The sequence below is a fragment of the Opisthocomus hoazin genome, chromosome 19, assembly GCF_030867145.1.
Source record: "Opisthocomus hoazin isolate bOpiHoa1 chromosome 19, bOpiHoa1.hap1, whole genome shotgun sequence".
Lineage (NCBI taxonomy): Eukaryota > Metazoa > Chordata > Aves > Opisthocomiformes > Opisthocomidae > Opisthocomus > Opisthocomus hoazin.
In genome coordinates, this window is record NC_134432.1 from 1787547 (window position 1) to 1810837 (window position 23291).

A 23291-nucleotide genomic window follows, 5' to 3' on the forward strand; every position below is an offset into this window, starting at 1 on the left:
AAGTTCAAAATTCACCACAGAAACTAAGAAACAGGACTGTGAAGAACGTGTTACTGTTTCATGGAAGGATGAAGCTGTCCAAAGCAGAACCCCAGCGCGACGAATCGTAAGCGTAGCTAACGAGCTGTGAAAAGCTGCGGGGAATGCCAAAAGGAACAGGGACCTCGGGGAAAGCCAACTGCGGCACGGGGAGATCGCGGCCACCGACTCACGGACCACCTGCCCCAGTTCGACCCCGCACTCCAAGGATGAACATAAAAGTGCCTGTATTGGGCGCAATCAGCAGGGTTTTGGTAGCGGGGACCTGCAGGGATGACACTTTGGAGGTGGCTGCGGGCTGCCCCGCGCCAGGTACAGAGCGGGGCCGAGACTACGACGTACGGCCTCACGCTCCAGTCTGGAGCTGCTTCAGGGTTTTCCTACAAGGAGACAAGACCTGCCCACCCCCTGCGCCTGCTGCCGGCCCACCACGTACCGGGGCACGAGTGACCTCAGAAGCACTTACCACCATCCACGGGCTGAGAGCCACAGAATCATGGGTTGGGTTGGGAGGGACCTTCGGGGATCACCCAGTCAGAACATCCTGCTGAGACGGGCAGAGACATCTTCCACGAGACGAGGCTACCCAAAGCCCCTGTCCAACCTGACCTGGAATGTTGCCAGGGATGGGACCCGCACGGCTTCTCTGGGCAACCTGTTCCACTGTCCCACCACCCTCCTCCGAAAAAAATGCCTTCCTTAGATCTGATCTACATCTACCCTCTTTCAGTTTAAAACTGCTATCCCTTGTCCTGTCACAACAGGTCCTGCTGAAAAGCCTGTCCCCAGCTTTTCTACAGCCCCCCTTTAAGTACTGGCGGCCGCAACAAGGTCTCCCTCTCTCCAGTATCGCCAGTGTCCCTCGTACTGAGGCACGGGTTCTTCTTAGGCACGTCACAATTTGCTCTCCTTCCCTTCAGCGAGCGACTTGCGACGGGGAATGAAGGGCTCAGGCTTAAAGGCAGCCCAAGACAGGGTAGAGGCACTTGAAGAGCAGAATGGGAAGAATTTTAACCCAAGGTTTTCCCTGTCTTTTCCCACTCGTGTCTGCAAGCAGCACCCGGCAGCTGTTGCAAATCCCTGCTGAACGGCCCCGTGCGGAAAGCCGCCAGTGAGCGGCTGCTTGCTCACGGAACGGGGGAACTTGGGAGCGCAGATCTCCGCCGAGACCCCCAGGAAAGGCAGCGTGTAACAGAGGTTTCTGGGCAGAAACACTGGCAGGCTGTGACAACTGGGAAATGCCTCCATTTGCAGAGGTCGGGGAGCATTCACGGGGTGGCAATGCCGGCAGCACAGCTCTGCTTCACCCTCCGTGATTCCGGGCGGGCTCCCGAGGGGTCCGAGAGCTGCCTGGGGGCTCTGCCGCGCCGCTGTGCCCAGACTGACGCTCACGTCCAGCTCCAGCCCCAGCCCTGGAACGTCAGGTGAGGGCGCGAGGCGTCTGGAGAGCAGGAATGGCGGCCATCCCCGAGCCGGGGCTGCTCTCAGCCCCGGTGTCACGGCCCGCAGCCGTCCCCACCACCTCGATGGCACCTGGCTCTGCCAGCGGGACGGAGCTGGTGCCGAGGGCTGTGTGCTGTGGCTCTACCCGCGCCATCCTGCTCCCCGCTGATGCCCAGGGACGATCCCGTAGGGGTCTCATCCAGCAGGGCGGCCGGGGAGGGAGCGGGGCCGGTGCTGCGGAGGAGACGGCCCTGCCCGGCGGCAGCTGCGCTGGGGCCCGGGCACCCGGGCAGAGCTGGGGGGTTGTGCGAACACTCCGTCCCTGCACCCGTTTCTGCTCTCAGAGAGGGAACAGAGGGTGGGGGGCAACAAAGCCATACAGATTCTTGTTGACATGTCAGTGTTGGAAGGAGCTGTCAGGCAAAAATCAAAAACTTTCCATAAATAATAGGATATTTAGAGTTGTTTTGTTATTTATACGAACTTTTAGGGTACCTCGAGGTTTCCGAATGCTCTGCAAAGAAAGGCAGATGTTGGCACGGCCTGATTTCAGCTGTGTGCTGCCCCGTTACGCCCGCTCAGCGCACAGCAGGGCAGCGAACAGAAGGTGCTGCTGCCCTGTATCCTGCCACAGGCAACGAAATCGTGTCTTTGTGGCAGCCATGACAGCAATGCAGACAGATAATTTATAGCTCTGCAGAGCGGGACGCCGTGGGCTGTCGGGAGCTGCTACCGCCTCCAGCAGAGCCGGCCCGGGACCCCCAGGAGCCGCGATCTCTGCCCAGGGCGGGGGACGCGGCTGCTGCCGGCACAGACCCTGCCCGACCGGTACCCCAGCCCGGGTACCGATTCCCCGGTGAGTACCCCCGCACCCCCCCGCCCCGCTGCCTCGGGGGGACGCGGACCCTCGCCCCCCGGCCCCAGGCACAGAGCCCCTCACTCACGCCAGTCCCCCCCAGCAGCTGGTTTTGGGGACCCAGACTGTCCCTGCTGCAGTGGCTGGAAGCTAAAGACCCCCAGTTGCTCCCACAGCTGCACGGGCAGCCCACCGGCCCCAGCAGCAGCACTGGGACCCCACTCCCACTCCCCCCCCCAGCCTGGGGCACCCACGCCCTGGGTCTGGCTCCCGTTGCTGGCACCGGATTCCAGCGAGGGGCAGGGAGGTGTCGCCAGAGCTGGCACTCGTCCCTGCGGCACACGCATGGCCCCGAGCGGGAGGTTACGCAGAGCTCAGACGAGGTTTTAAGAGACAGGTTAAAAAAGATGCGATGAGACGATACAGCGTGTGCAGCGTCTGCCCCGCCTGTTTCTTCACAGCTCCCGTTCGGCAGCTGTAGAGATGTAACCCAGTTGCACAAAAAAAAGTATTTGATGTGTTTACATACAGCAGCCAAATTAAAAGCCCTGAGCCTTTGAGCAGATACGGCTTTAGAATTAAAAGAATAACAGATTGAAAATTTGAAATGAAGTAACGATTGCGATAGTCAGGAATGAAACAAGCTGAAAACATACCTGGCAATATTTTTATGGAATTTTGCGATGTTCTTTCGCGGCAGCAGCTTCAGTGACCTGCGCTGCATCAGCCCCTGCGTGACGTTCCAGCCCTTGCCCTCGCTGAAACACCGGCTCAGCAGCAAATGCTAGAACACAGTTTGTAATATTCAAAAAAATAAATTGCAAAACATTTATACCTGTTATAGAAGCTCGCCTCCCGTGACGAATTCAAATTGAGCAGCCAATTGTTAATTAATCAGTTGTGAACTTATTAGCAATAGAATTTATTTAAGCAAGCGATGAAGCAGGCAAAACAGCGCTGGGCGGCCGGGGAGCCTCCTGCTCCGCCAACGGTCCACACCCCACCCCCCAGCAGAGTCTCTTTTTATAGTTTAGTAGTTCCGGGCTCTATGTGGCACATCCTGGTATATTTTTTTTGCGGCTGCACGTACTGTTGCGAGGGGGTCATCCTGGTCCCTCTGGGGGTCGTGAGAATGAAGGTCGTAGTTTTCCTCCGCGTTGTGGATCAGTTTCTTTTCTCATTTGGTCATGCTGGTCCAGCACGAAGCAGGAAGGATTCGTGCTCGTTTGCTCAGCAGGATGTCGATACTCTGAGGTTTGGTTTGGTGATTTGTCAACGTGCATTTCAAGGCTTACTGCTATCACAGCAGAACATCTCTCAAGTGGTCGGTGGGGTGGGTTGAGAACCGGCTGAGTGGCAGAACTCAGAGGGTCGGCATCAGCGGCGCGGAGTCTGGTTGGAGGCCGGTAACCAGTGGTGTGCCCCAGGGGTCAGTACTGGGCCCAGTCTTGCTTAACTTCTTCATCAACGACCTGGATGAAGAGTTAGAATGTACCCTCAGCAAGTTTGCTGATGACACCAAACTGGGAGGTGTGGTAGATACACCAGCAGGCTGTGCTGCCATTCAGCGTGACCTGGATAGGCTGGAAAGCTGGGCAGAGAGGAACCTGATGAGGTTCAACAAGGGCAAGGGCAGGGTCCAGCCCCTGGGGAGGAACAACCCCAGGCACCAGTACAGGCTTGGGGCGGACCTGCTCGGAGCAGCTCTGTGGAGAGGGACTGGGAGTGCTGGGGGACGACAGGGTGACCATGAGCCAGCAGCGTGCCCTGGCTGCCAAGAAGGCCAATGGGATCCTGGGGTGCATCAGGAGGAGTGTGGGCAGCAGGTCCAGGGAGGTTCTCCTCTCCCTCTGCTCTGCCCTTGTGAGGTCCCATCTGCAGTGCTGTGTCCAGTGCTGGGCTCCCCAGGTCAAGAAAGATGAGGAGCTACTGGAGAGAGTCCAGCGCAGGGCTACGAGGATGAGGAGGGGACTGGAGCATCTCTCCTGCGAGGAGAGGCTGAGGGAGCTGGGCTTGTTCAGCCTGAAGAAGAGAAGGCTGCGAGGGGACCTTAGAAATGCCTCTAAATATCTGCAGGGTGGGGGTCAGGAGGACGGGGCCAGACTCTTTCCAGTGGTGCCCAGCAACAGGACAAGGGGCAACGGGCACAAACTGAAGCAAAGGAAGCTCCAGCTGAACCCGAGGAAGAACTTCTTCCCTCTGAGGGTGACGGAGCCCTGGCCCAGGCTGCCCAGGGAGGTTGTGGAGTCTCCTTCCAAACCCGTCTGGACAAGGTCCTCTACAACCTACTGCAGGTGACCCTGCTTGGGCAGGGGGTTGGGCTGGGTGACCCACAGAGGGCCCTTCCAACCCCAACCATTCTGTGATTCTGCGGCTCAGCAGCAAACGCTGGAACACAGTTTGTAATATTAAAAAAAAGAATAAATAGCAGAACATTTATAGCTGCTACTAAAAAAAACCACACTTCAGCCCAGGTTAGCGTTGCTGACTTTAAGGAATGAAACCCGTTTTGTGACGTGATGTTCTTACCGCGTTGACGAGCTAATTTGTGGCTGTCGGTAACCAGCGCCAGGCACCGCGGCGGTCGGGGCAGAAGGGAGGGTTCGAGTCCGACACGTCCAGGGACTGCGCGGTTCATCGCATCACCACCCCCCCCCAGGGCGGGAGGCGCGGCTGCTGCCGGCACAAACCCTACCCCACCGGTACCGCAGCCCGGGCCCAACGCCATTCCGCGCTGAGAGCCCTCCCGCCCCGCCGCCTCCCGCCTCGCCGTGCCAGCCAGGACCCCTCCCGCCAGGACCCCGCCGGAGCTGCCCACGCCGCTCGCCTGACCCGCGCCGGCGCTCCGAGGCGGCGCCGCACGCAGGCGATGGGAAGGGCACCCCGCGGCACGCAGGCGGTGGAAGTGCACCCCGCGGCACGGAAGGACCCCGCGAGCGGGGGCAGCGCCCGTGAGGGGAGCCGGGCCCGGGGCTGCGCGGCGGGAGCAGGGCCCTCGCTCGCCGGCGGACGGGCGCGGGGTGGAGCCGGCAGCGCTGGGAATCGCCCGCCGGGGGCCGCCCCAGACCCAAAGCGCCGTGTGTGCACTGTGCGTCCCCCAGCTTCTTCTTGTTGAGGACAGGGTGGGAGGCCACTGGAGCCAATCCTGAGGGGAGAAGAGGCTAAAGGCATTTGTGGGGCACAGAGAAAGACAGAGGGAGGGCTCTGGGTGTCACCGAGGGCAGACGGAGAGCTGTGGGCTGCACCAAACGGCACCCGTAGAGCTGCAAGCCACACCAGAGGGCAAACAGAGCGGCTTGGAAAGCACAAAAGGAGAAATGGAGGTCCTTGGGAGGGACCAAAATACCCTTTTGCAGCTGCTCGTTTGTCCCGAAAGGCCCACGCCAGTCCTTAGGGCACATGGAAAGGCAAAGACACATGCCTCATCTACCCATGGCACTGCTCACACAGAGGCACAGAGACTGGGGCTGCTTGCTTGTCTTGCCACCTCAAACGTTAAACATGGACTGCGAATTGCAGGGGTCCCTGCCAGGCTCCGTCTGGCAGCCTTGCTCCGAAAATGCGAATGTCTGCAGATAGCTGGCAGGCAGAAAGGGCTAGCCTGGAAAGCTGTTGCTCAGCCTCCTGTGCTCATGGCACTGCTCACACAGAAGCACAAAGACTGGGGCTGCTTGCTTGTCTTACCACCTCAAACTTCACACGTAGCCTGGGAACGGGGAGGGTCCCTGTCAGGCTCCTTCGCAGCCGTGCTTCGAAAATGCAAACGTGTGCAGATAGCTGGCAGGCAGATAGGGCTAGCCTGGAAAACTGTTGCTCAGCCTCATCTGCCCATGGCACTGCTCGCACAGAGGCACAGAGACTGGGGCTGCTTACTTGTTTTGCCACCGCAAACTTCAAACGTAACTTTGGCGATCTGTGCAGGAGGCCTTCACGCAGGACTGCTCCCAAAATGCGAACGTCTGCAGATAGCTTACAGCCAGAAAGAGCTAGCCTAGAAAGCTGTTGCTCAGCCTCATCTGCCCATGGCAGTGCTCGGAACTGAGTTACAGAGACTGGGGCTGCTTGCTTGTCTTCCCACCTCAAACTTCAAACGTAATTTTGGGTCCCCGTGTCGGGTTCCACCGGCAGCCCTGCTTCCAAAATGCGAACGTCTGCAGATAGCTCTCAGGCAGAAAGAGCTAGCCTGGAAAGCTGCTGCTCAGCCTCATCTGCCCATGGCACTGCTCGCACAGAGGCACAGAGGCACAGAGACTGGGGCTGCTTGCTTGTCTTGCCACTTCATATGTCACACGTAGCTTAGTGGGTCCGTGCATGGCGCCTCCGGCAGCCCGGCTCCGAAAATGCGAACGTCTGCAGATAGCTCGCAGCCAGAAAGAGATTGCCTGGAAAGCTCAGCCTCATCTGCCCATGGCACTGCTCGCACAGAGGCACAGAGACTGGGGCTGCTTGTTTGTCTTGCCACCTCAAACTTCAAACGTAGCTTAGGTGGTCCGTGCCGGGCGCCTCCAGCAGCCCTGCTCCGAAAATGCGAACGTCTGCAGATAGCTGGCAGGCAGAAGGGGCTAGCCTGGAAAGCTGTTGCTCAGCCTCATCTGCCCATGGCACTGCTCGCACAGAGGCACAGAGACTGGGGCTGCTTGCTTGTCTTGCCACCTCAAACTTCAAACGTAGCTTTCAGGCTCCGTGCAGGGTGCCGCTGGCAGCCCTGCTCCTAAAATGCAAACGTCTGCAGATAGCTCGCAGGCAGAAAGGGCTAGCCTGGAAAGCTGTTGCTCAGCCTCATCTGCCCATGGCAGTACTCGGAACTGAGGTACAGAGACTGGGGCTGCTTGCTTGTCTTGCCACTTCATATGTCACACGTAGCTTAGTGGGTCTGTGCATGGCGCCTCCGGCAGCCCGGCTCCGAAAATGCGAACGTCTGCAGATAGCTCGCAGGCAGAAAGAGCTAGCCTGGAAAGCTGTTGCTCAGCCTCATCTGCCCATGGCACTGCTCGCACAGAGGCACAGAGACTGGGGCTGCTTACTTGTCTTGCCACCTCAAACTTCAAACGTAGCTTAGGTGGTCCGTGCCGGGCGCCTCCAGCAGCCCTGCTCCGAAAATGCGAACGTCTACAGATAGCTCGCAGCCAGAAAGAGCTAGCCTGGAAAGCTGTTGCTCAGCCTCATCTGCCCATGGCACTGCTCACACAGAGGCACAGCGACTGGGGCTGCTTGCTTGTCTTGCCCCATCAAACTTCAAACATAGCTTTGTGAGTCTGTGCAGGGGGCCTCTGGCAGTGCTGGTCTGAAAATGCGAACGCCTGCATGAGTTTTTCTTCACGCTGACTGCTGGCTTGTCTGTTTTTTTTACTAGGATATGAAGAAAGAATTTGCAGCCTTCTCGCGCACACAGTGACACTGGATTTCAGCAGACTTGACTTCAGCTCTGGAAGGTGTTCTTTTCGTGACGCACTGTTTGTTATCTGCAGAATTCAATAGATTACTTGTACATATTTATTTATACAGATACCAAATATATATTAAAATTTATTAAGAAAGCTGAAGACGTTTGGCTGCATTTATTTGATATTTTCGTCCGACAGCTAGGTACATATTTTTATGAGACATCTCGCTGTGATTGCCTTTGGAATGCTGCAGACCTGAACATCTCCCAGAGGTTTCAGTGCCTCTCTTTAGAAGAAGACGATGGAAAACTTGATGAACTTTTATCATTGTTTCCAGCTTGTGGCGACAGAGTTTTCTGAAGTGGTCTGTGGTGCTGGACAGTCCACTGCATATTAAATCAAAGTTTTCAAGCCATCTCGTTTAGGCGTGTGAAAAGTCAATGCTTTAGAAACCTCTTCATGCAGTTCAGAGGTGATTTCTTTTAATGACCTGGTAGCACCTCAGGTGGCTTTCACAGAATCCACCATCTCAAGACGGGATCTCGGAGAAACCCTTTTTCCACAAACAGAAGAGCTTTTGCGATGGCATATTTTTGCCTGTCAGAACAACCGGACTTGAAACAAAGCGAGACTGACTGCTGTAACTTTCTGAGGTAAAGTTGAGTCTTGCTTGTAACGGTGACAATCTTCTTGATGCTGGAGGATCGTGATAACTATATTTAAGTCAAAGCAAAGCAGTACGCTGTTTTGAAGATGTCTGCATGCCTCTTGAGCAGAGAAAATGTCTCTCAGTTCATTTGACAGTTATTTTTTTTTTAAATTGATAACAGCATAAGAAAAGTTGAATTTTATGAGAATCAAATTTTCTTTCAGTTGCCATAAACTGTGTGGCAGGATCCATGGCTGTTCCGTTGGGCCACCTCCCATATGTTGCCTTCATATGCGTGGCGACCTGGTTCAGGAACGGCATGGCAACCTATCCCCCAGCCGCTTGGGCCATCAGCTCGCAGACACCAATGTGGTGGACAGCAAATGGTGTTTATTGATAAGTAGCACAGCATTATATAGCTTAGGTTTACAGCGTCACTTCCGTCTGCTTACTTCATTGGCTAAACGCTACTGGCTATCAGGAGAGGAGGGGGGGTCCTACCTTTCCGTACAGCGCGACATCTTCCGACCGCCAGGCCCTAACTATCCACACCCATACGCAAGGTGCGGTGATGCTGAATGCCAAACTGTGCAATCCCTCCGTGTGGGCTTGGTTTTGGAGGTGTGTTTCCGTTTTCTTTGCTTCTGCCTCATGTGTTTGTCCAAACATTCGTTGTCAAAACTGAGTGTTTCAATGGACACTGTTTAAGATCAATGAGAAAAAGCATGCCACCCTGTACAGACTCTAGCTTTGACAAAAGCATGGAAATATTAAGTGAAAATGTCCAGCAAAGACACTTTACAAGGTATTTCTAAGTGTTTAATCTCTGTTGGATTTATAGAATGAAAAGGAAAAGCGAAAGCGTGCCCAAGGAGTCACATGGTGATAAATCTACAGCCAAAACTCTGCAGGGGAGTACGATTATGTTAATATCAGTGCCAGTGTCTCGGAACGAGAATCACTGTTCTTCATCAAAATCTTGTGCTTGTATAAAAAACATGCATCTTCTCCCAGCTGCTTGGAGATCTCTCCACCACTTTGGGTACCGAAATATTACTTGCCCTGTTGAGACTGGAAGACACGCAGGTTGGGGAATGTCTGTCCTGAGAAAACTTTGTGTGTGTGGTACGCAGCAGACTTGGGATCTGAACCCTCTTTGTTGTCTCCAGGCTTTTCTTGGGATGACCTGGAGCACCGGGTTGTAAACTTGGTGAAGTTCCCAGCCTTAAGGGGGAACTATGCAATGCAATACAGCATGATGCGATAGAATACTTCTGCACAAGAACTCTTTTCTCCTTTCCTCTGTCCTCTTTCTTCATGTAGGCAGTTGACAAAGCTGAAATCAGGCCAAGAAAAAGAAGACTATCGAGAAGGTAAGTAGTGGTAATTCCTTAGGGATTGCCTTTTTAACCTGGTTTCTGAGAAGGGCTGCGTTTGGTCACTGTGTGTTTAACTGGGCCCCCAAAAACTGCTGAACTCATCAGCCAAAATCAGCTGAAGTGGTGAGAAGAGAGAATCTTCACCAAGGTAGTGAATTTCCCGCGAGTTTTATGAAAAGAGGTCGGTGCGAATAGCAGGCTAGGCTATGAATTCCTTGCAGGCTTGAGGAGAAGGCAGTGTGAGTTCCAGCCTGCTCATAAGCACAAGAAAACCTGATCCTTAGGTCGGGTTTTGTCGTGACGTGGACTTTCTGGAGTGTGCAGGACACAAGAAAATTGAAAATGTTGTTTTGGAAACAGGAGGTGATACTGCAGCATTACAAACTACATTGTATGTGAGTTAAAAGGTAATTCAGTAGTGAGACGCGCGGAGGCTGGGGAGGTGTCGCGGGAGTTCTGTGGCTTGCCTTGGAGCCAAATCGCCGTGCAGATTACGCAGGCAGGCTTGGTGCCACGGGGCCGCTTGCTGTCGGCCGGGAAAACCCGTTCATTCCTGGTTCCAGGCAGCATCCTGCCAGCCACAGTCTGGACGCGGGAAGGGGCCTGAAATGCAGCTTGTGTCCTGTAAATCTAGTCCTAATTGCACAATGCAAATCGTTACTTGCTGAGCCCAAACTTCGTGTCATCGTTAGTTGTGGCGACACGCCACAAGAAGTTATGGCAGTCACAAGGCAAGCAAAAGCAAACAGAAGCAGCAGCAGAAGCACTGTAATGGCTAATCATAACATTTTTATATCCCCTTGTTCCCCACCCCCAGAGCCTCACTGGTGAGGGTCTTTTGGCATGTCGCTCCTTTGTTCTTCTGATTGGTCATCATGTGTCCGTTCACATGACCTTCACGCTTATCAAAGAGGTGGATTTTCCCATCCTGTTTCTTCGCTCCTTTCCTCCTGTTTTTCAACCACAGGTGCGCAAAATAATTAGCTCAGAGATATGACTCTATTCCATCAAGACCATCAAGGCCGCCCTCGGCCCAGCCGACTCCCGCAAGGGGAGGTTTTACACAGAATCACAGAACCACAGAATGGTCGGGGTTGGAAGGAACCTCTGTGGGTCATCTAGTCCAACCCTCCTGCCGAAGCAGGATCACCTACAGCAGGCTGTAGAGGACCTTGTCCAGGCGGGTCTTGAATATCTCCAGAGAAGGAGACTTTTTTCGGTTGGCTATTAGGAAAACTGTCTTCCCCAAAAGGGTTGCCAAGCATTGGAACAGGCTGCCCAGGGAAGTGCTTGAGGCAGCATGCCTGCAGGTATTTGAAAGTTGTGTGGACGTGGCGCTTTGGGACAGGGTATGGTGATGGAGTTGGCAGTGTCGGGTTTGCGGTTGGACTCGATGATCTGAAGGATCTTTTCCAACATAAATGATGCGATGGTTCTGTCGGGGCGATCGGCTAAGTCCTGCCCCGAGGGTCGCAAACCTGGAGAAGCGGCGGATGAATGCAGCCAACTCAATGTGAGTGATAAGCAAGCTTCGTTTATTACAGTTTGGTTACACAATTTATAGAGTGATTAATTAGCTACTACATATTGCAAAGTTAGAGCTCATTATTGGCTAGCCAGCTAAATGTCAACTCCGCCCATACTCCCTCATTCTTCTCCAGCTGCAACCTGTTTTTCACATTCTTGCTAACCGCAGAGTTGATTTGTTAAATTCCTTGTTCTGTCAAGGACATGCTAAGCTTAAAATGGATTTTCTACAACAAGCAATTCGGTCGAGCGTTGCCATCCCCCCACATGGTTCTACGATTCGATGATCAAACTTAAGGTTGCCCTGCTCTGAAAATGAAAACCGCTGTAGATAACTCGCAGCCAGAAACAGCTAGCATGGAAAGCTGTTGCTCAGTCTCATCTGCCCATGGCACTGCTCGCACAGAGGCACAGAGACTGGGGCTGCTTGCTTGTCTTGCCACCTCAAACTTCAAACGTAGCTTTGGTTGTCCGTGGCGGGCACCTCAGGCAGCCCTGCTCCGAAAATGCGAACGTCTGCTGATAGCTGGCAGCCAGAAGGGGGTGGCCTGGAAAGCTGTTGCTCAGCCTCATCTGCCCATGGCACTGCTCGCTCAGAGGCACAGAGACTGGGGCTGGCTTGCTTGTCTTGCCACCTCAAACTTCAAACGTAGATTTGGGGGTCCGTGCCATGCATCTTTGGCAGCCTTGCTCTGAATATGCCAAACTGTGCAGATAGCTCGCAGCCAGAAAGAGCTAGCCTGGAAAGCTGTTGCTCAGCCTCATCTGCCCATGGCACTGCTCGCACAGAGGCACAGAGACTGGGGCTGCTTACTTGTCTTGCCACCTCAAACTTCAAACTTAGCTTAGGTGGTCCGTGCCGGCCGTCTCCGTCAGCCCTGCTCCAAAAATGCGAACGTCTGCAGATAGCCCACAGTCAGAAAGAGCTAGCCTGGAAAGCTGTTGCTCAGCCTCATCTGCCCATGGCACTGCTCGCACAGAGGCACAGAGACTGGGGCTGCTTGCTTGTCTTGCCCCGTCAAACTTCAAACGTATCTTAAATGGTCCGTGCCGGGCGCCTCCTGCAGCTCTGCTCCGAAAATGCGAACGTCTGCAGATAGATCGCAGGCAGAAAGAGCTAGCCTAGAAAGCTGTTGCTCAGCCTCATCTGCCCATGGCACTGCTCGCACAGAGGCACAGAGACTGGGGTTGCTTGCTTTTCTTGCCCCCTCAAAATTCAAATGTAGCTTTGGGGGTTCGTACAGGGGACCTGCTGGGGCCCTACTCTGAAAATGCGAACGTCTGCAGATAGATCGCAGCTAGAAAGAGCTAGCCTGGAAAGCTGTTGCTCAGCCTCATCTGCCCATGGCACTGCTCGCACCGAGGCACAGAGACTGGGGCTGCTTGCTTGTCTTGCCATTTCAAACTTCAAACGTAGCTTTGGGGATTCGTCCAGGGGATCTGCTGGAGCGCTGCTCCCAAAATGCGAACGTCTGCAGATAGCTCGCACCCAGAAAGAGCTAGCCTGGAAAGCTGTTGCTCAGCCTCATCTGCCCATGGCACTGCTCGCACAGAGGCACAGAGACTGGGGCTGCTTGCTTGTCTTGCCCCGTCAAACTTCAAACGTAGCTTAGGTGGTCCGTGCCGGGCGCCTCCTGCATCTCTGCTCCTAAAATGCAAACGTCTGCAGATAGGTCGCAGCCAGAAACAGATAGCCTAGAAAGCTGTTGCTCAGCCTCATCTGCCCATGGCACTGGTCGCACAGAGGCACAGAGACTGGGGCTGCTTGCTTGTCTTGCCCCGTCAAACTTCAAACGTAGCTTTGAGGGTTCGTCCACGGGACCTGCTGGAGCCCTGCTCTGAAAATGCGAACGTCTGCAGATAGCTCGCAGGCAGAAAGAGCTAGCCTGGAAAGCTGTTGCTCAGCCTCATCTGCCCATGGCACTGCTCGCAGAGAGGCACAGAGACTGGGGCTGCTTGCTTGTCTTGTCCCCTCAAACTTCAAACGTAGATTTGGTGTCCGTGCCATGCGTCTTTGGCAGCCCTGCTCTGAATATGCCACAGTGTGCAGATTGATCGCAGCCAGAAAGAGCTAGCCTGGAAAGCTGTTGCTCAGCCTCATCTGCCCATGGCACTGCTAGCACAGAGGCACAGAGACTGGGGCTGCTTGCTTGTCTTGCCACCTCAAACTTCGAACATTGCTTTGGGGGTACGTGCAGGGGGCGTATCCGGCAGCGCTGCTCTGAAAATGCGAACATCCGCTGAAAACTCGCAGGCAGAAAGAGCTAGCCTGGAAAGATGTTGCTCAGCCTCATCTGGCCATGGCACTGCTCGCACAGAGGCACAGAGACTGGGGCTGCTTGCTTGTCTTGCCACGTCAAACGTTAAATATATCTTAGGTGGTCCATGCCGGCCGCCTCCGGCAGCCCTGCTCTGAAAATGCGAACGTCTGCAGATAGCTCGCAGGGAGAAAGAGCTAGCCCGGAAAGCTGTTGCTCAGCCTCATCTGCCCATGGCACTGCTCGCACAGAGGCACAGAGACTGTGGTTGCTTTCTTGTCTTGCCACCTCAATCTTCAAATGTAGCTTTGGGGGTCCATGCCGGGCACCTTCAGCAGCTCCTCTCCCAAAATGCGAAGGTCTGCAGATAGCTCACAGGCAGAAAGAGCTAGCCTGGAAAGCTGTTTCTCAGCCTCATCTGCCCATGGCACTGCTCGCACAGAAGTACAGAGACTGGGGCTGCTTGCTTGTCTTGCCACCTCAAACTTCAAATAAGCTGGCTGGACTGCACAGTGCTGGATGAAGACTTGCCAGCTCTGGAATTTATCTGGGGATTTATCTTAGAAGGGAAGCTTGATCTTCAGTGGATTTTGTCTAGTCCCAAGAACAGTGGGTGAAGACGCAAAGCGGAAATGCAGAGCAACAGATGGCCGAAAGTGATGCTGGGAAGAAATGTTTTCATACGCCAGATGTGGGAAGCTCCCGATTTGTAGCTTTGAGCTGCGGAGATTTTTGGGACTCCACCTCCAGCTGCGTGGAGAGTTCACACACCTGGATGCAGGAAAAAGCAACCTGCCTTAAGCAGAGGGGTCTAAAATCTCTGTGATGCTCCATCAGATGTAGGGATCGAGATCATACGGAGCTCAGTTATCTTCCAAAAGCCACCATAGACCGTTGGTGACCCTTTCATGGTGCCCAGGCTGCGTTCACGTTGTACCAGCGTGTCTGTCCCCGTAGCGCTGCCAGGACTTGCTTTGCTTATCTGTCTCGGTGAGACTCTGGGCCAAGAGTGAAGAGCAGCCTGGGTGGTGTGGCTTTTGCTTGACAGGTAAGTTTTAACAGGGATTTGTTCCCTCCTCCAGGTTTTTGCATCTACTCCCTCAACTGCAAGAGTGGTATCAGCTTCTCGGAGGGGATGGACAGGGTAGGGAGCAGGACGTAGTATGGGGGCAGAGGAAATGCTTGCCTGGCTTTACCCATCTTCCTCCTTAAATGCCCTTAAATGCCACTGGCATACCTCTGCCTTTCTTAACGGCCAGTCTTTATCTTTCCTCGCAGTTGATTTCCAGGTAACCTGTGTCGTTTCGCTGTTCCTGCAGAGTCTGTCCAAAGAGAGATTCCGGCAGCAGGAGGAAAAGATGCAGCAACTGCGGCAGGACTTGCGTCGCGTTCAGAACTTGTGCAGCTCAGCTGAGAGGGAGCTGAGATACGAAAGGGAGAAGAACGTCAACTTACAAAAGCAAAACCTGTTGCTCCAGCAGGAGTGCACCAAGGTAGGAAGAGAGCAGGGAGAACTGTTTGAGGAGAGCTTCGCATCGTTTTACAGGCTGTGGGAGGTCTGAGGTGCTGATCAACAGGCTGGGCTTCGTTTGCATTTGTCCGTGCAGTACCTGGGGCTCTCAAGCATGCTGTGTCTCAGCTCCATGGAAATTGCACCGCCTCCAAATAAAACGTGCTGCTCCCTGTAGTTCTCTTTTCTTCGCCGCTCAGTAATCCTGTTGCCCCTTTCCCGATCAAGGTATTTCAGGTGATACATATTAAAGTGCAAATTTAATTTTCTTTTCTTCTTTTGAAACTCAGGTCAAACCTGAGCTGAAGCAAGCCCAGGCAAAACTCTCGGACACAACTGAAACGTGCTCCTCTCTCTCAGCACAGTGGGAAAAAAGCCAGCAAAAGGTCAAAGAACTCGAACAAGAGCTCCTGAAGTGCTCCCAGGCCGATAAAGCGCAGAGCGGTCTGCAAGAGAAACTTGCACAGGAGAAATCCAAAGCATGCGAAGCACAAAAAAAGGTAACTCGTCAGTGTGACCTACGCTAACGGGAGGTATGTTTTTCAGCAGTTTTGTGCAGCTGTAGTTCAGAAAGAAGAAGCACTAGCAGCTCATGGGTCGGTTCCCTGAAGTCCGTGTTGCTAGTCCTTTTTGAGATCACGTGGCTAAATATTTCAGGAAAAACATCTGTTATTAGTGGGAGTATAATGAAGACAATTAGAAGCCAAATCTAGTGGCTCAGACTCCTCTCTCTAAAGCTCAGTATCTCTCAACATAGAGGCAGCAGGGCTGGCAGACACCGGGAGCCTGGATCATGTTCTTGCCGAGGAGATTTGCTGCTGTTTGCTATCTGGTAAATCGCAAAAGCTTGTGTTTTCCACGGCATCGATTCTGCCACGTTCCTGCTCTGGTCGTTGGATTCGATTTTGAAGTGTGCGGGATCAAATTAGGTGTAAAAAGGATTGTTGCTGATTCATGACATAGTATCTGATCCAAAATCTGGTAGCGGTTGGAAATGTTTTACTTTGTATGTCTTTGTGTCAAAGTCCATTAAGAAGTACTTCTGAGTAGGGGCGAGCAAATCTTTCATTCCCACGACTCAGATACTGAGTGATCAAAGAGAGTTCAATCCCTTGCATTCAGATACCATCCTGTAAATTCAAAAAGTTTAATCTGTGTCCAGTTTTAATCCAAGATTTCAAATCTCCAGCAAAATCTAAAAGATTCCCAGCACCAACTCCTGCTGGTAGAGGCCAGTGTTTCAGACAAGAAGCTCCTGGAGGAGGAATTGAAGGAGGCCCGGGACAATGAAGCTCGTGTGCAACAAGAACTTCACGAGGAACAGCTGAAAAGGTACACAGAGCTGGCTAAGGCCTGTGCTGCGTTCGGAGGGCAGGTGCTGGGCCAGCAAATGGTGCTGGGCCAGCTGTCTAGGTACATCCTGCAGCTCCATGCCCGGCCTGAAGCAGGCTCACAGTCACTGCACCGCTGGTTTCACCTCCTATCTCTCCCTTTGACCTGCCAGTGCCCCTGGCAGAGTTCCACAGGATCCCCTCTTTGAGATTTAAAAGATTTTTGGAGACTTCAGCTGCCTCAGAAAGTGCCGGGCCCCTCCTGCCAACCCAGTGATTTGGTCTGCCCTCTAGACACTGGCAGTCCCCCTTCCTGTGCAGCTGGGTTTGATGATACCTCTTAGAATCATCACACAGAACCATGGAATCATGAAGGTTGGAAAAGACCTCTAAGATCATCAAGTCCAACCGCCATCCCAACCCCACCATGCCTGCTAAACCATGTCCTGAAGCGTCACGTCCACACGTTTTTTGAACCCCTCCAGGGATGGGGACTCCACCACCTCCCTGGGCAGCCTGGTCCAAGGCCTGACCACTCTCTCAGTAAAGACATTTTTTCCAATATCCAATCTAAACCTCTCCTGACACAGCTTGAGTCCATTGCCTCTCGTCCTATCGCTGTTTACCTGGGAGAAGAGACCAACCCCCCCTCACTGCACCCTCCTGTCAGGGAGCTGCAGAGAGCGAGAAGGTCTCCCCTCAGCCTTCTCTTCTCCAGACTGAACAGCCCCAGCTCCCTCAGCCACTCCTCATCAGACCTGTTCTCCAGTCCCCTGCCCAGCCTCGCTGCCCTTCTCTGAACACGCTCCTGCCCCTCAATGTCCTTCTTGTACTGAGGAGTACCCTTTGACGTGCCACTGGGACATGGGGACAACCAGGATGATTTCTTCTACTCCCAGCGTTGCCCGGGGCAGGTGCAGAGCAGTGCATTGTTTTCTAGATTGCAGCCAGCCTTGAATTCATGGTGGCACGTCACAGGCGGGCCTCCACATCGGTGTCTCACTGTCACATCAACATGCTTTTAGGAAGATCCTGGAGCAACAGGTGGAGGAGCTGCGGCAGCAGCTCCAGCACTCGTGGGAGACGGAGGCATCGCTGGCCAAGATGCACGTGGAGCTGCAGGGTAAGACTCTGCACGTCCTAGAAGACGAGAAGAAAACTGACTCAGGGGAGGTGAGCTGCAGCATGGGTGGGTCCTCACCACCCATGGGGGTGCTGTGCTGTTGGCTGACTCCAGAGCAGACCACTGAGCTCTAGGGGAAAAATGGGACCATCCCAGTGTGAAACCTGCACCTGGGAACTGCTGAAACAGGGTCACATCCAGCCAGGTGCTGAACTCTTGCAGATCCCACTGATTTAAAGAGGAGCTGGAGAAAAAGCACCATCCCGTCTCGTGTAGGTTTCCTGGGAATGCAGCTCTGAGGGCAGACGAGGAGGACTTGGTGGCTTCTTCCCCTTTCCTTGCAGAGCGTGGAGGTTTTTGCAGGAAAATCTTGGCAGTGGGAGGACGCATTGCCTTGCCGTGCCCTGTGGAAGCCCCCCTAGCAGCACAGAAGTCCCCACTCTCCCTTCTGTAAGGGGAGGAGGCAGTGGCCTTGGGAGGCAGAATGGGTGGGTGTTATCTGTGGTAGGAACCAGTAGGATTTATGAAGAGAAGCTTTGGAGACCAGACTGACAAGAGGCAGAGGGACCCCTACAGCTGAGGACACAGGTACACAAATAAAAAATTGATGTTTTCCAGCACCTCCAGTGTCAGAAGGAGAACCAGAAGCTTTCAGAGCAACTTTCACTGCTGAAGGATGAAAACAAAGCCCTTTACGAGGAAGGAATCCGTCTCCTGAACCAGAAGGATCTGTGTGTCAGGTACCGGCTGAAGCGGCAGGGTATGTGTCGGCACAAAAAAACCCACCCAGGACCCGCCATTCGGGTGCCTGGCCGTGACACTGGATTCGACTGCCCTGTAGCCTTTCTTGTCTCTCCTGTTCGAGGCATTTAGCACCGGGAGGTCTGCCTTAGCCCAACGCCCCTCATGCAGTTGTGTTACACGTCACGCGTCTGCCGTCGTGTTCTCCTTGGCAGCTGAAGACAGCGCAGAAAGCAAAGGGGTGCCCAGGGAGGGCTGCGGGCACTGCTGCTCACGGTCTGGCACCGGCGGAGATGCCCTGTGGAGCTGCTCGCTTCTCCCCAGAGCGCTTTTGATCTAATTTGAAGCACAGTAGCCTTTTTGTCATGAGTTTTGAGCAAACGTGGGCAAATATCTCTTATGTGGTAGAGATTTTTCTTTTTTTTTCTTTTTTTGATGTTATTTTCCCTTCTGTCCCAGCTGGATAAAAATAAACAAGAACACTGCCTAAATGGGACACTTTTGAGGGGATGAGCAATGATCACAAGTCTCAGTAGAGACAGATATTTAACCCCAGTGTCGCAGCTCTAAGAAGTGCCCACTGAAGTAGCTCTTTCTGCAGCCTGTTTGCCTGACCCTTGCCGTGTAGGATTCTTCTTTTTCAGCCTTTTTCCCTCATACACGAGTAATGTCCCTTATCCACCCACCTCCCCACCCAGATAAAGAGCTTGCCCTTTCCCCGTTACTTCCAATTTTGGTGAATTTAAAACTCTGTTTGGTATAAAGAGCTGAGAGTGGTGAGCAGAAGGATTTGTAAAGCTGGGAGTCAGTTTTGGGAATTCTTTTGGTCCTTCAATCAGTTTCCATTTGGGTGACACTTCACAATATAAACTTTGCAACAACAACAAAAAAACCCCGAACTGATCGGTGAAAGACGTAGTCCAGAAAGTCTGCGTGCTCATTCTGCCTTTAGCTGTGCAGCCAAAAGGAGCTGCGTAGATGGCTGAGGCTCCCGCTTCAGGCTTTGGAGAGCCTGAAGAAATACAGGACATGTCCTGCCTTGATCTTGACCCAGAACACAAAGGCATTTCACAGCCTGACGCTTTGTCTCTGCCTCCTCAGGAAATATAACGAAATGCAGCTCCACCACAAAGACAAGATCCGCAGAGCCAAGGAGACTTTTATCCACGAGGTGAAACAAAGGCACAGCAGAATTAAGCAGCTTGAAAATGAGCTCAGCGAGTCAAAGCTCCAGGTGGAAAAGGTGAGAGAACTCATCGAGGGCAGCTCCTGCGAGGGAAGGCAGGGGAGCAGGCTGTAGGGTCTCTGCGGGAGCATCCCTGCTTCCAAAAAGAGATGCAGCGTAGGAAATCAAAGAGGTGAGGTTTAGGAACAGCTGGTTTTCAGGCAACGGGATAGCACGGTCAACCAGCCTGAGGGTCGGAGCAAGGCGAGCAATGCCCCATGTGCTGCTCCTGCTCTGTGGGCAGGACTGATGCAGCCCTGGGAAGCGGCTAGCAGTGCCAAGGGCCACCAGCCCATCCTCTTAGGAGCTAGAAGCCAGAAGGAGATTTCTGGCTCAAGTTTGCCCTTGGGGGGAATCCGTGTCCTCATATCCCATTCAGAAACTGCCTAAGCTCCGTCATCTTTCGCCTTGGAGATGTTACTGATGGGAAGTGACTCAGAAGTCACTTTTTGGGGCATGTTACATCAAATAGTGTATCGCTTCTAGGAGCGAACATGCTTGGTGGTGACCCCTTTGGCAGAGCACCTCAAGGTTTACAGAGGGCAGAGAAGAGAAAAGTGTAACCACTGGTGTTTGTTTCCTTCTGCAACAATGCTCAGGGGAAGGTGCTGATTGCACAGATCACCGCCGAGAACGAGAAATTACTCCAGGAAAGAAGACGGCTCCTCCAGAAGGTATCTGACCAAGAGGAGACGCCTTGGAGCAACAGGTCTACGGCTGCCACCCTGCAGAGAAGGTAAACAGTGATGTCTGTGCCTCTTCCCAGCACTTCTCCGGTTTTACGGGCTACTCCTCGTAAGAAATCCAGAGGAAAGCCTGAACTGCACCCCAGTTACTAGTGCTGTGGCTTTTAATTGCTGTGGGGTGTAATTAGCCCCTTTCCCCATCAAAACCCATAGCATACAGGTGGAGGTTGTGGAGGTCAAAGGGCCTGAAGTTGAAAAAGAAAATGTCCCTTTGGAAACATAGCATGGTCAGAAGGAAAATAACTTATGCCTTGTATGTGCCACTTGCTCAGAGTGAAGATCCTGGACGAGGAGAATGTGTGGCTGCATGAGAGCAAACTCCATCTCTCCGACCACGTGCCCACCTCGCAGCACGCGCTGAGGAGCATCCACGCTCCCACCATGGAGGTGAGTCTCTGAGAGGACTTGGTTTCCGCACACAGGTTGCAGGAGCTGAGGTCTCCCACGAGTCAATCAGAGAATCACAGAATACGTCAAGTTTGAAGGAACGCGTAAGGATTATCGAGTTCAACTCCTAAAACTAAACCAAATGAGGAAGAGTGTCGTCCAGATGCTTCTTGAACTCTTGAGTGAGGGTTGGTGTTCGTAGCTGTAGCTGAGGGTGCTGGAGAAAAGCGAAATCGATCCTCCAGTTGGGATGGAAAGGAGCACCAAACACACAGGAAATTGCAGCGGCTTTGTCGGTGAGAAGGGACTTTGTGGGGAGTTGAAAGCTCAATACTCTTGGCTGCACCATCCCCATCTGTGAGCCGAGATCCTTTTTGCGAGTACAGAAACGTCTCTTTGGCTTTTGTGCAGATCTAGAGTTGTTACAAGACCTTAGTTTTAAAATTAGCTCTAAAATGGGGAGAAATAACCCAGAGTGGAGTGGTTGGGAACGCTACTCCTGTAAGGCAAAAAACCTTAGGCCAAGCTGACCCGTAATCTCGACGATGTTGAAGGGAAGGAAGATGTGCCTTCCCTAAAAACTCAGGCTTGGACCGACTAAATTAGGGAAGAACTTTGCGGGGAGAAATGGAGGAAAATCCAGGAAAGTGAAAGAATGTGTTTCAACAACTCTTCAGGTAAAAGAGGTGGATTTGGAAGTTTATTGGTACATTTTGAAATTGGGAGGGAGCCCGGTTTGTTTGGAAATGAGCTGTGAAGGATGAAAGTGCTGTTTGGGGCCTGGCAGCAAGAGCTGTCTGTGTGTTCCACTGGGTTTTCTTTCTTTCTGTTTGTTTCACCTGGGCTAGTTAGGGGTTTTTTTTTCAGTTTGAATTCAGACCCAAAGGACAGGTCTAGGATTAGTACCTCTGTGGGGCTGGAGTCCTAGGGAGAACTGGCAGTGGAGCTGGGGGCACTTTGCAGACCAAGACCGTATGTTGAAATTTGGGGTCTGACACACACTTTCCCCTCTGAAAGTCTCCGTTCCTCCTTCCAGGACTCGAAGAGTGTTAACTTCTCCGAACACCAGCCACAGAGTAAGGTGTTGCTGTTGGGGGGTGGCAAGGCTCGACCGAATTGCTTGTTGTAGAAGGCCCATTTTAAGCTTAGTAGGCCTTAGCCTTAGCATAAATATGTAACTGGAATGCAGACGTGGCAAGGACACAGTGTCCTTGACAGGATAAGGAACTCAACGAATCAACATTGCGGTTAACAAGAATGTGAAAAAACAGGATGCAGCTGGAGAAGAATGAGGAAGTAGGGGTGGAGCTGACATTTTAGCTGGCTAACCAATAAAGAGCTCTAGATTTGCAATATGTATTAGCTAATTAACCATTGTATAAGTAATGTAATCGTAGGTGGAATAAACGAAGCTTGCTTATCACTCACATTGAGTTGGCTGCATTCTTCCGCCGTCTCTCCAGGTCTGCAACCCGCGGGGTGGGACTCCGCTCTAGTCTTCGCCCCGACATGTTGCCATCTCCCCGTACCAGGTACCTTGGGGTAAAAGGAGGCGGTGGGGAATGCCTCTGTGCATGTGGTGAGGGAGAAGTTGAGCGTTACGGCTGCTCCACCCTGTGCTTTCACCTCCAAGGGTCTTTTTAAAATTTTTTTTTCCTTTGGGCAAATTGTAGGGAGAATGGTATTAAAAAGACTCTGACACTAATGGGATGGAGAATTAAAATTTTCCAAATGTATCAGGGAACACTGAATCTCAGGGATTTAGAAATAAGCTTGGTGAACAGTGGTTTTGGAGGAGTGTCTTTACACAAGAGGTTACGAGGCTTAGAGGACCACTGCTGGCCAGAGCTGTGTGACCCACATCCCAGGCTATGGGGCAGGAGGGGAGCTTGAGCTGTTCCTCCACCGGTATAGCCAGGAGAACCATGATGTGTGCCAGAATGGGCAAGGGGAAGGCAGAGAGACTCTGTAGCTCTGCTGTCTGCTTGCTGGAGACCCAGCACAGTGGGCTTGGTTACAGCCTTTGGGTGCTATGGATGGCGACGGAGACTCTGAGTAGGTTCTGGGGTAGATGAGGGCCATCAGTTGCTTGGCTGGAGGAGGAGTAGCGGAGACTCAGTCCAAGCGAAAGGCATTGAGCATCGCCCTGCACTGCCTCGCAGAGACGTTGGGAGGAGTGTTGGGACTGTGGCAGGTGATGGAGGGTCAGATGAAGTTTGCAGAATGACTTAAGAGAGGAAATTTGTTTTCAGCTTCCCGTCAAGAGAACTGCCAGACTTTCTCAGCACCCTGAAGGCCACGCCAGACATGAAGCCTGAAGGAGAAGCTGAAAGCCAAGACTCACCCTTTTCCTTATCCCCCTCTCAACCTTCTGAGATTGGGTACTTAAATGTTGCTTCGCCTGGAGACACCACAGCCTCCCAGCTACAGGAGGAGAGTCAGAGTGTCAGCTCTGAGAACTTCTAAACCGGAAGAAATGTTTGTAAAATATTAGCTGAACTGCAAGGTTTTGGGTTCCTGTTGCCATGGGATGAGAAGGACTGCAGGGGAAGAATTGCCAAATGGACTGACCTGGTGATTTCTGTGATACATTTCACCTAAATTATTCAACAGTTTTTTTTCAACTTACCCAACAGCAAGTGTGTGTGTGTATGTGTGTGTGATCCCAGAGCCAAGTGGAGGATGGAATTTGT

The 23291-nt window shown here is 52.9% G+C and overlaps 1 protein-coding gene and 1 long non-coding RNA gene across 2 annotated transcripts; one reads left to right on the forward strand and one right to left on the reverse strand.

Moving 5' to 3' along the window:
- Positions 1–3221: 3221 nt before the first annotated feature.
- On the reverse strand, positions 3222–5107 carry LOC142363593 (uncharacterized). Its single transcript, XR_012765840.1, has 2 exons — positions 4868–5107; positions 3222–3810 (listed from the first exon to the last, which is right to left on the reverse strand). It is a non-coding gene; the product is annotated as an uncharacterized LOC142363593 (long non-coding RNA).
- Positions 5108–14443: 9336 nt separating this feature from the next.
- LOC142363676 (coiled-coil domain-containing protein 30-like) lies at positions 14444–23226 on the forward strand. The gene is made up of 12 exons (XM_075439826.1): positions 14444–14525; positions 14618–14679; positions 14855–15028; positions 15336–15545; positions 16220–16377; positions 17402–17549; positions 18118–18239; positions 19342–19483; positions 20065–20201; positions 20484–20598; positions 21635–21687; positions 22836–23226. The coding sequence occupies exons 1-12, from the start codon at positions 14444–14446 to the stop codon at positions 23062–23064; spliced, it is 1632 nt and encodes a 543-aa protein (XP_075295941.1). The 3' UTR covers positions 23065–23226.
- The last annotated feature ends 65 nt before the right edge of the window (positions 23227–23291 follow it).